At 37.1% G+C, this 12,150-nt stretch overlaps 1 protein-coding gene across 3 annotated transcripts in view; it reads left to right on the forward strand.

Annotated features, from left to right (window-relative positions):
* Positions 1–8,444, forward strand: part of LOC139719952 (uncharacterized) — a 64,425-nt gene extending 55,981 nt beyond the window's left edge. For all 3 annotated transcript variants that reach the window (XM_071631331.1, XM_071631332.1, XM_071631333.1), the window contains 2 exons: positions 855–986; positions 3,979–8,444. In XM_071631331.1, coding sequence (XP_071487432.1) covers positions 855–986; positions 3,979–4,334 — 488 coding nt within the window. In that variant the 3' untranslated portion in view covers positions 4,335–8,444. The remainder of the gene's footprint in view (positions 1–854; positions 987–3,978) is intronic.
* Positions 8,445–12,150: the final 3,706 nt, after the last annotated feature.

Consider the following 12,150-nt stretch of genomic DNA (forward strand, 5'->3'; position numbering starts at 1 on the left):
TAGCCTTTGAACCGCGAAAATAACAATGGGCAAATAGCTAAGTTCAGTTAGACCCACATGAAAAAATCCTCCAAGTTGCAATTCGCGAAAATATCTGTACGCGAAAATTTCAGCTCGTACAGTCTGTTTTGATTTGATTCTTATCCCATGATATTTGTGTGTAAAGTCATAGCCTGTGTTCAAAACCAGGCCTGTTTGAAGGAATTTGAAAGTGCTGTGGTTTGATTAGGGGTCTGGTGTGGAAACCTACAATAGCGCTCGAAGCAGAAACAGAGGCTTTGATCTGTTTTCAGAATTGGGAGGGTTAAACCTGAAGGATAGTTTCGTGCTGTGAATGTGTGAGGGAACAGAAAGACTGAGGAGGGGAGCTGAGAAAGTACTGTATACAGCAAAATAGCGAGGTTTTCATTTTCGCAAATTTCACGAGTCAGGTGTCATTTGTGAAATTAAAGACTCGTGCACGAAAATATTGACTCTGATCCCGATGTGGATGTGATGTACACATGTACATTTTGCGTTCAGTACAGGACTCCACTATCGTGAATTTAACCACTTGCAAAATCATTGGGAATTCCCGATTCGCAAAACTTTAAACTCTAAAAATATATGCCGTACACAGTATTATCAATTTTATTGTCTCTGCAAGAAAGGTGAAATCGTATTAATGTTATATTCTCATTCCCCCTCCATAATTCACAAAAATTGAGTATTCTGGTGTGAAGGTAATGCAACGCCCTCCCCCCACCCACCTCCTCATCCAAATTGACAAATCTGCCACTGAAAGCTCCAACTGAATAGCTATTCTGTCCATGCTGTGATATCTTTTGTCATTGGTTGTTTCTATCTACTCCAAGGTGTTGGGGGATTTGCTGATCCCGAAGTCCAAAGCAGCTATGTGTGGAACAGAGTGGCAAACCCGAAGGGAAAGCCTGGAGGAAACGTTGGACTGGAGTGTGTGGATGAATTTGTCAATGAAGACTTTGCAGGTAAGTACAATATCACATCGGAGTATTCAGAATCTACAGCCTTCGCTATAGAATACTGTAAAAGTGGAAATTTTCGCGGTGTTGAAATTTTCGCACTTTTCGCGCAAACAGAAACTAGCGCGAAAATAAAAGTACACGAATATTTTTGCTTGCCATATGTTCCTGTGCGTGATGTCTTGATTCCACGGAATTAAAAACACGCGGAACTCTTCTTACCCGGCGAAGCGCGAAAAATTAGTCGTGTGAAAATATTCACTTTTACAGTAGGCATTTAAAGATGTCAGAAACGCTACTGTTCAAATTAAAATGATGGAAATGTATTCATGTATCCGAACTGTTAACTTTTCCAAAGATACATAAAGGGAGTATCTAACTGTGAGCGGCGATTGTTTGCGAATGTAGCATGGAATAAGTTTTTGTCCCCGCCGAACGACTTCGAGCAGGGGACTATGAAACGGGCTCCGTGTGTCCGTGTGTCCGTGTGTGTGTGTGCGTCCGTGTGTGATCAAAATGCTACAAAATGCTACTCCTTCGCCATTTCTAACCCGATTTTGATTCCGTTTGCTTTATGTGATGGCACTAGGTGAGGGCTTCAAAACTCCTACACAGAATTTTGACCTTTGACTTCTTTGACCTTTGACCTTGATTTTTGTCCCCGCCGAACGAGTTCGAGCAGGGGACTATGAAACGGGCTCCGTACGTGTGTGTGTCCGTGTGTCCGTCCGTGTGTCCGTCCGTCCGTCCGTCCGTCCGTCCGTCCGTGTGTCCGTGTGTGCGTCCGTGTGTGATCAAAATCTTCAATTTGCTACTTCTCTGTCATTTATGAGCCAATTTTGATTCTGTTTGCTTTATATGATAGCAATACATGGGAGCTTTGAAACTTCTACACAGAATTTCAGTCGTGACCTTTGACCTTGACCTTTGACCTATATTGTACATTTTGCTACAAAATGCTACTCCTTCGCCATTTCTAACCCGATTTCGATTCCGTTTGCTTTATGTGATGGCACTAGGTGAGGGCTTCAAAACTTCTACACAGAATTTTGACCTTTGACTTCTTTGACCTTTGACCTTGATTTTTTGCCCTATATTGTACATTTTGCTACAAAATGCTACTCCTTCGCCATTTCTAACCCGATTTCGATTCCGTTTGCTTTATGTGATGGCACTAGGTGAGGGCTTCAAAACTTCTACACAGAATTTTGACCTTTGACTTCTTTGACCTTTGACCTTGATTTTTGACCTATATTGTACATTTTGCTACAAAATGCTACTCCTTCGCCATTTCTAACCCGATTTCGATTCCGTTTGCTTTATGTGATGGCACTAGTTGAGGGCTTCAAAACTTCTACACAGAATTTTGACCTTTGACTTCTTTGACCTTTGACCTTGATTTTTGACCTATATTGTGCATTTTGCTACAGAATGCTACTCCTTCGCCATTTTTAACCCGATTTCGATTCCGTTTGCTTTATATGATGGCACTAGGTGAGGGCTTCAAAACTTCTACACAGAATTTTGACCTTTGTCTTCTTTGACCTTTGACCTTGATTTTTGACCTATATTGTACATTGGCTACAGAATGCTACTCCTTCGCCATTTCTAACCCAATTTCGATTCCGTTTGCTTTATGTGATGGCACTAGGTGAGGGCTTCAAAACTTCTGACACAGAATTTTGACCTTTGACTTCTTTGACCTTTGACCTTGATTTTTGACCTATATTGCACATTTTGTTACAAAATGCTACTTCCGGCGGGGACATATGTTACGCACCGCGTAATTTCTACTTTTCCTTGTTTACCTATATTGTACATTTTGCTACAAAATGCTACTCCTTCGCCATTTCTAACCCGATTTTGATTCCGTTTGCTTTATGTGATGGCACTAGGTGAGGGCTTCAAAACATCTACACAGAATTTGGACCTTTGACTTTCTTGACCTTTGACCTTGATTTTTGACCTGAATTGTACATTTTGCTACAAAATGCTACTCCTTCGCCATTTCTTACCCGAATTGGATTCCGTTTGCTTTATGTGATGGCACTAGATGAGGGCTTCAGAATTTTGACCTTTGACTTCTACACAGAATTTTGACCTTTGACTTCTACACAGAATTTTGACCTTTGACTTCTTTGACCTTTGACCTTGATTTTTGACCTGAATTGTACATTTTGCTACAAAATGCTACTCCTTCGCCATTTCTTACCCGATTTGGATTCCGTTTGCTTTATGTGATGGCACTAGATGAGGGCTTCAAAACTTCTACACAGAATTTTGACCTTTGACTTCTACACAGAATTTTGACCTTTGACTTCTTTGACCTTTGACCTTGATTTTTGACCTATATTGTACATTGGCTACAAAATGCTACTCCTTCGCCATTTCTAACCCGATTTGGATTCCGTTTGCTTTATGTGATGGCACTACAAAGTGTAGGTGAGGGCTTCAAGACATCTACACAGAATTTGGACCTTTGACTTCTTTGACCATTGACCTTGATTTGTGACCTGTATTGTACATTTTGCTACAAAATGCTACTCCTTCGCCATTTCTAACCCGATTTTGATTCTGTTTGCTTTATGTGATGGCACTAGGTGAGGGCTTCAAAACTTCTACACAGAATTTTGACCTTTGACTTCTTTGACATTTGATCTTGATTTTTGACCTGTATTGTACATTTTGCTACAAAATGCTACTCCTTCGCCATTTCTAACGCGATTTAGATTCCGTTTGCTTTATGTGATGGCACTAGGTGAAGGCTTCAAAACTTCTACACAGAATTTGGACCTTTGACTTCTATGACCTTTGACCTTGATTTTTGACCTATATTGTATATTTTGCTACAAAATGCTACTTCTGGTGGGGACATATATTACGCACCACGTAATTTCTACTTTTCCTTGTTATTATTGTTATTAATCTTGACTATCAGGTAATATACAATCATATATCTGCATGCTTGATTTTACCTGAATACATTTGATTCTTACAGAAATGATGAGATTTTCAGAAGGATGTCCCCAAATGAACGGACCCTACAGACTCGACTATAGCTCTTCTGATGCTGGACCAGATGATGACGAAGAGAACTCCGGAGTGGAGAGAAAAGATGAGTATGAGGAGAACATTGAGCGCTTCACAAAAGAGTTCCAACCTGATGCTCTTTTTGACTACATTCCAGGCAGACAGCACTCGGCGCTTGGTACGTTCGAAGTAAATCTACCGATGGAGAAGCCTCAGAAGTTGGGCCGGAAGTTACAAGCTTTGTCGGAGATTCTGGACGTGTGGAAAAACATTAATGTTACTTACTCTGATGTATCTGCTGTGTCGGATAATGATGCAGTTTGAAACGGAGATACTGAGATGAAGCAATCCAACTGATCCGCATTAAATCGAGTAGTTGGTTGCATGAATGATGGCTGAAACTACAATATTTTTGGTGCAGATTGAATTAGGCTATCAGTTATGTAGAAGACAGATTTTGTGTCTTCTAAACATTATTCATTGTAAGAGAGCCCAGTTTATTACACAGATTCGTCACAAACAGTTCAACAGTCTGAATTTTGCTGTGGATGCTACTAATCTCTTTCAGGGACAAGAACTTCAATATTCCCTCCTGGAAACATTTAATCCTCTTCAGCTTATCGTGGATGAGCACTATCAGCGCCTTGTCCACTCTCCTCTAGTCCAAAGCTGCAGGATACAGGTACATTTTGACCTGTGCATTTCTCCCATGTCTTTCGGCTTGGCCAGTAGGCCGTGATTTCTGTAGCTGCACCGCAGTGGATGACAGCATTTGATTTCTTGAGTATCTATTCCCATGCCAAATGATATTGTAGCCACCACACAGCAAAGTTTATCTACTTTTGACACTGATTTTGTGATACGTCTCTGTGATGTATCGAGTATCTATTCCCATGCCAAATGCAATTTTGTAGCTTTCACACAAAGCATGCAATCTACTTCTTGTGTGGATTCTTTGATAAATCTCTTGAGTATGATAGTCTGTACTTTCCATCGTACATGCTACACAGTATGAGTTTTGCCGTGGATGCTGCTAATCTCTTTCAGGGACAAGAACTTCAAAATTCCCTTCTGGAACATTTAGTTCTCAGTACACTGTGGATAAGCACTATCAAGGCCTTGTCAACCCTCCTTGAGTCCAATGCTGCATGGTACAGATAACATTTTGGCCTGCGCTTTTCTCCCATCTCTTTCGGCTTGGCCAGTAGGCCGTGATGTCTGTAGGTGCACCTCGGTGGATGACAGTATTTGATTTTTTTGAGTATCTATTCCCATGCTAAATGCTATATTGTAGCTGTCACACAACAAAGTGTGCTATATACTTCTGGTGTGTATTCTTTTATATGTATGGCAGTCTGTACTCCAATGGTACATGCATCACAGTCTGTGTGGTTATGGCATGCTGCCTAATTCCATGTAAAAGCAACCCAATCTGGTGGACATGATCAATGTTGCTGATAGGTTTAAGATTTTTTTTTGTGTAAAAGATTATGATTCATATATGATGCTTTTAACACATTTGCACAGTTTCCCCTTCTTTTTCATCTCTGTTGCTACCATAATACTGTAAAGAAGCAAAAAAGATATTGCTTTGTAGAAGTTGCACCAATATTTGTAGGAAATGCCAAAGAGAACACATTTAGTTTCAAATTGATATTCAATCAATAGATTTGAAAAAAAATTGAAATTATGTGACCAAGAACTATCAAAGTGGTGGGAAAGTGGGAAATTTTAGCTTATTTGGAAGATTTTGTTAAACAGCGCATTCATGTATTGAAAGAACCGTAATGAAATTGTGATTACGTCACATATTTCAGGTGTAGAAATTTCAGAGATGAAAATGTGTTACCATGGCTTTGACATTATGTAAGTACATTATGTAGGTATCAATGAAAAATCAGTTCCTTCCACTGTCTAGCGGTCTTTGTGAAATTTGACAGATGATTTCGTTTGGCTTTATTAAGAATTCAAGACTCATTTCTCAAGGTAATGGAAATTGCATGGAAGGTAGTGGTATAAGTTGTTGCTTTTTTTTTTGTTTTTGTTTAACAGCAGTCAAAACAGGAGGAGAAGTGATCCTTGTGAAATTTGTCGTATGATTTTGTTGGACTGTTTGAAAATGCAGACTCATTTCTCAGTGTAATGGAAATTGCATGGAAGGTAGTGGTATTAAGTGTTGTTTTCTGTTTAACGACAGTCAAAACATGAGAAAGAGTGAATGCCACCAACATTATTTGTAACCATGCTGCAACAATAACTACATCTATTGCTGATACCCAAGAAAAGATGTGACAGTTTCGAAAACTGCATTGCATTAAATGAAAAGGTTTTGAATAGAAAATATTCACATACTGTGATGTTAATTTCTATATATTGCCATTATTACATCCATGAATGCATACCTCATTTCAATCTGCACAAGATGATAAGGATGATCACCACGTTGTAGCCTGTATTGAATCATTTTGTTTCATGAATGAACTACGTAAGTTAATTGTGTCAAGTTTGATGTGTGCAGTGCAAAGTTTCCAAAGTCGTGCTTGATATTTGGGCTGACAAAAACAAGCAAAAAAGAAAAAAGATTAAAAGTGGAAATTGAGAAATCAATCTGATGGCCTATACCTTACAACTGAGGATCATACATTAAGAAATAATGATTGGTAGTTAAGTTTATTTCAGTGCCTACAACGTATCTGCAATGCTACGTAAACATGATTAATTTTGCAGTGATGATGGTAGACTCTGTATGCTGAGTGTCATATCTTTTTTTTTCTTTTTTTTTTCAGGTGCAGGTTAAAGGTCACTTGCTAGTTCAATACATTTCAGAGCAAATGTTGAACATTGTACATGTATCAAATGACCAAAACTCAATAGGAGTTCATTACTTGTGATAATCAGTTGAACGTTAGACCCACTGGGTCTGTAGGTTGTTGGTTTTTTTTTTTATGTTCATTTTCTGTTCATTGATTTTGGTGACTTTAACAAGAGAATGCTCACTTCCTTGGAACCCAGAAGAATGGGTGCCTGTGACATTTTTTTTCCTTATGTCTCTTTTCAGTCTTGTTGTTTTAGCCCTTATGAAGAACTTGGTTATGTTTTCTAGGCATACCTCAGAATCATAGGCCTAATATGCTTATGATACTTCAGTTTAGCTACTATGCGTTTGATTGGCTTGGAAAAAGTGTATTATTAAAGGTACAAAGCTAATGATCGCATTAACTAGTGGAGCCTTGTACAGCATATTGTTTTGTATAAAGAAATGTGTGTCAAAAATGTTTCAAAAATACATTTTGTAAAGACTGTTACTGTACATATTTTTCTTGAACTGTTTTGTTCGATGTTCATGAGTATTCATTTGAATAGCTGGACAGCAAACACAAGATGATGACTGAAGCTGATGTGCTTTGTCACCAAATCTCAGTGCCTCAAATTGGGCTGTAATGACCGGTGGGTCAGCCAATCTCGAGATTCTTAATGCAATAAACAGGTAACGTGTCATCAGATGTATGGCTCTTTGCGTTTGTTTCATCTTCTTTTTATACCTCTGCCTCAAAGTGGTGCCGCAGGCATGATGCTTTTTGGGTTTTCCGTGCTTACCTCCTTCTGTCCGTTCATGGATTCCACTCTTCTGTGATCAGTGTATTGCATAAACAGTGTGATGTGCCCAATGAAACTCCGTGTACAATATATTTGTTACAAAAAAGGTGGGCTGTATTTAGGTAATTTTGCTCATCCGTTAAAGTAAGTGTTTTATGGAAAACTCTATGCCATGTAGTGATCCTGTTTCTTACACCAATATAGATGTTAGTTCAAAGTTTTGTCTGACTACCAACTTGCAAGTTCTAGTGTCAAATCAGATTGATGTATACTCTTGCTGTTGTTTGTTTTTTGATCATACATAAATTGAAAGTTGGGCGCATGATCCTGATGACTACCATAATGGATTGATGTGGAAAAACCCTTTTCGTTATGGCAACACAGAATTCTTGTGATCAAATCCACTGCCTTGTTAAAGAGCAACTAAATTTAGAATGTGCACTTTGGGACACATATTTTCTATTTTGTGCAAGGCACCTTTTCTGTCAGTGTCATGCAATGCGTTGTACAGGGAAGTGAATGGAAATTTGGCACATTTATGTGACAGCCATGTTTTCAGGTGCATGGCCCATTTTCATTTATTGTGATGAGTGTGCCATAGCAAAATCTATTTGATACCCATTTTGCAGACCTCATGTCCTGTGAAATGCTTCTCCAGTTCTTTTCAACAATTTACCTGAAACTTTACAGTGTGTGTGAGCAATATCATGTCATTGCTGTATATACAATTCATCACGGTTAAGAGCAATGTGTTTGTTACCTGCTGTTTACAATGGATATGACCAGACACTTGCTAACGATGCAACATTACCTGTCTACTAGTGAGGTCATGGGTTTTTTGTTTTGTTTTGTTTTGTTTTGTTTTGTTTTCAGGCTGTGCTCACAATACATGAGCTGGAGTTTTAATCCACTTCAGTGAAGTGCATTCTGTGATCATTGGCAGTGAGATTGCTTATACCAAGGGTCTCTTGGAAATAAAGCAATGTGTGTATGCCAACTGATTAGCCTGTCTATATTTTTCTTCATTAATGTATTATTTATTACAGCTATGTTCAGACTGTACATAGACATAATGTATACTGTATGTACCATAAATATATATATATACACTCAGCAAAAAAAGTAAGTTCCCCCCTAGCATTTGTGGATATATCTCAAAAAGTATTCAACCGATTTTCATAATTCAAACGGAAATGGATAAAGAATTTTATTACTCATAACATGAGTGGAAAATCATTGCCACCAGATATCATTATTGGTGTGAACAAATGCATTTTATGTCAAAATGCATGGAAACAAAAGTTGCACTTTAGTGATTTGCAATGACTTTTACACAAATAATCAAACAATCACTCATGATTCTGAACATTTAAGCATGGGTTATTGCATATTTCTCTATCTCTTTCTTTTCATGAGCATATAGTGAAGTATTTGATAATTGATATGTCCACCACCCGCAATGACCAGCCGCCATCTCCTCCTCATACTGTTAACTAAAGTTTGTACTTGGCGCTGCTCAATGTTGGCCCATGCTCTCTGCAAGATGCGCTGAAATTCTTGCAGTGAAGTGTCATCTTTCAACTTCTTGCTCGCTTTCCACTTAATGATATCCCACAGATTCTCTACTGGATTACAGTCAGGGGATCTTGCAGGCCACTCCATACGTTCGATGCCATTTCCCTCAGCAAACTGATCTACAACTTGAGGGCATGATGCAAAATGCCCACAGGCACATTAATGTGATCAACCTAAATTGGAATTACAAATCACGTGGCTTCTACCAATATTTTCATATTGAGAAGGCCTATTGTTCAAAAAGTATGCATAACATCTGTTTAATAGGGAAGCACATTGTACCTGAAGAAATTCCTGAGAATTACACAATTTAAAAAGATCATTTGATAACTTACATAGGAAATGTATACAATATGCTTCCTATGGCATAAAGTGCAACTTTTTTCCCCATGCATTTTGACATGAAATGTGATTTTTTTACACCAATAATGATATCTGGTGGCAATGATATGCCATTCATGTTATGAGTAATGAAATTCCCTATCCATTCCCATTCGAATTATGAACATCCGTAAAATACTTGTTGAGATATATCCAAAAATGTCAGGGGGGAACTTACTTTTTTTGCTGAGTGTGTATATATATATATATATATATATATATATATATACACACACGGCAAAAAAGGAAAGTAAACACTTTTTCAAGATTATATTTCTCATATAAAATTTGGCTAAAAGTTAGTGTATTATATACCATATTAAAGATAATTTAATTGGCTATCAACCTGGTAGGTCAACAAAAAGGAAAACTGTACGCATGAGTGAACACCTTTGTTTTTCTCTTCCAGGGCACAAAAGTAAAAATTGCAAAACTGAGGAAGTTGTCATTCATGCATAGGTGCCCTTCCATATAACAATAAGAACAAACAACAAATTTCACACAAAAAGAAACATGAATTAAGTTACAAAAATGATCCTATGATCTCTATGATATCTTTAAAGCCCCAAAGATCAATGAAGGATAAATATGATAGAGGAAATTGAAGAATCTTCTGTTAAATCTTAATCCAAATGAAATAAGAGAAGAAGCAATAATTAACAAAAATGGTAGAAATTTTAGTTGTTCCTTTTTTTCAAATTAGAAAATTGTCAATAATGCGTGGTTCTTGAATTCATCTTATGAATTCTTAAAAAAAATAAAGAATGACATGAAAAAAATTCTGTCCATTTGATCATGTATATGCATATTACTCCCTACGTCATTTGAAGTTTGAGTTGATGGAAAATTCTTATTTCTCCCCTTTAGTTTCCCACTATGTTTTTGTTGGAGGTTGTAAAGAGAACGAAAACTTATTTTTGCTATTTCATTCATGTTTCTCAATATGTTAAACTGGTCTTTTGTTGTCATTGTTATCGTGAAGGGCATTTGCAAATGAAAGACCACATGTCAATTTTTGCAATTTCTACTTTTGTGCTTTGGAGGACAAGAACAAATGTGTTCACTCAAGCGTAAAATTTCCTTTTGTATTAACCTACTAGCTGATAGCCAATTAAATTACCTTTAATATGGTATGGGATACATTGATTTTCATCAAAATCTATGAAAAATATGAACTCGAAAAAGTGTTTACTTTCTTTTTTTTTTGCTGAGTGTGTATATATATATATATATATATATATATATATATATATGTATATATATAAATATAATTATATATATAATTCATTATGAAATGCACTCTTATTATAATGAACATGGTTATAATGAAATTCCGGTTGCAAAGAAGTAAAAGTTTGGGTCGCAATATTGTCCAGTCTATGTATTTTTTAGTTTTTTATTTGTTCGCATATAACGAAATTTCGATATTCAATTCAGTTTTTTCGGCGGAAAATAAATCAAAAGTACATTATGTACACAATAAAAACAAAAGCAATGTGTATGAACAGCATACATGCACATATGGAAATTAATGCCGGGACCCCTTTGAAGCATCTGGTGCTTGTTGTTTGGGCCCAAAACAAAATTATACAAAATACATTTGCTAAAAAGCATATTGTGCAAAAATGAAAATGAAAGCAAAAAATACACACACACACACACACCCACACACGCACACACACAACTTCATCAGCCCTACACTATGCACACACACACACACACCACATTCTCATCATACACACAGCGCACACCCAACACACTCATTCAGTAGCAATGTCGGGATCAAAGAAGTGAAGAGTAGAAGAAATTTGGTAGCAAGCAGTCTACTCAGACATAGATAACAGTTTCTTAATAGTATGTTGTTTGAATAATGTTTCGTAGCGAGAATAATAGATATAATGAAAGAATCGTAAACTAATACATTGTACCCGCAGAAAGGCCGCTATCGGCAAATTTGGTACGTATAACTTGTTATCCCTGTTGTGCGATAGCAGCCTTTGCGCGGGCTAGCGACGAACTGCTGGTCCCGAGGACTTTGTTGTAATGGCAGTCCACTGTATACACACACACACCCACACACATACATACATGTATATACATGCATACATATACATACATACAAGTAAGTACATAGGCCCTACATTCGTTGGTTGAGAATGAAAAGGGCTTTAAGTTGTCTCGAACACTATGGGTTAAGTGGGAACTTAATGCCCTTATTATTCTTAGTAGGGCTGATATATTAATGGATACTGCATGAACAGTTAGGAAATTAATGTGATGAATTTATAGGCCCATGACATTAAAAAATTGTAAAATGTCGAATGTAACACATTAAATTGTACATAGTTCTCTCAAAAAGGAAACTTACAAGTTCATAGTAAAGTGTTTACAAAAATACCCCCAAAACAAACAACAAACAAACAAACAAACAAACAAAGAATGTTCCAAAAGATGAAGACGAATGTGCGAAAGTCTTTTCTGCTTTAGTCGAGTAAATGTAAACTATCAGAAAAAAGTGTGGGAAATATACTTGTAGGCCTATACCTGTGCTAGTATTACAAGAAACAAAAATTTTCAACTTCTTTTA

This window comes from Diadema antillarum, unplaced genomic scaffold (genome assembly GCF_040938485.1).
Source record: "Diadema antillarum isolate AM-2024a unplaced genomic scaffold, OU_Dant_1.0 scf00000117, whole genome shotgun sequence".
Taxonomy (NCBI): domain Eukaryota; kingdom Metazoa; phylum Echinodermata; class Echinoidea; order Diadematoida; family Diadematidae; genus Diadema; species Diadema antillarum.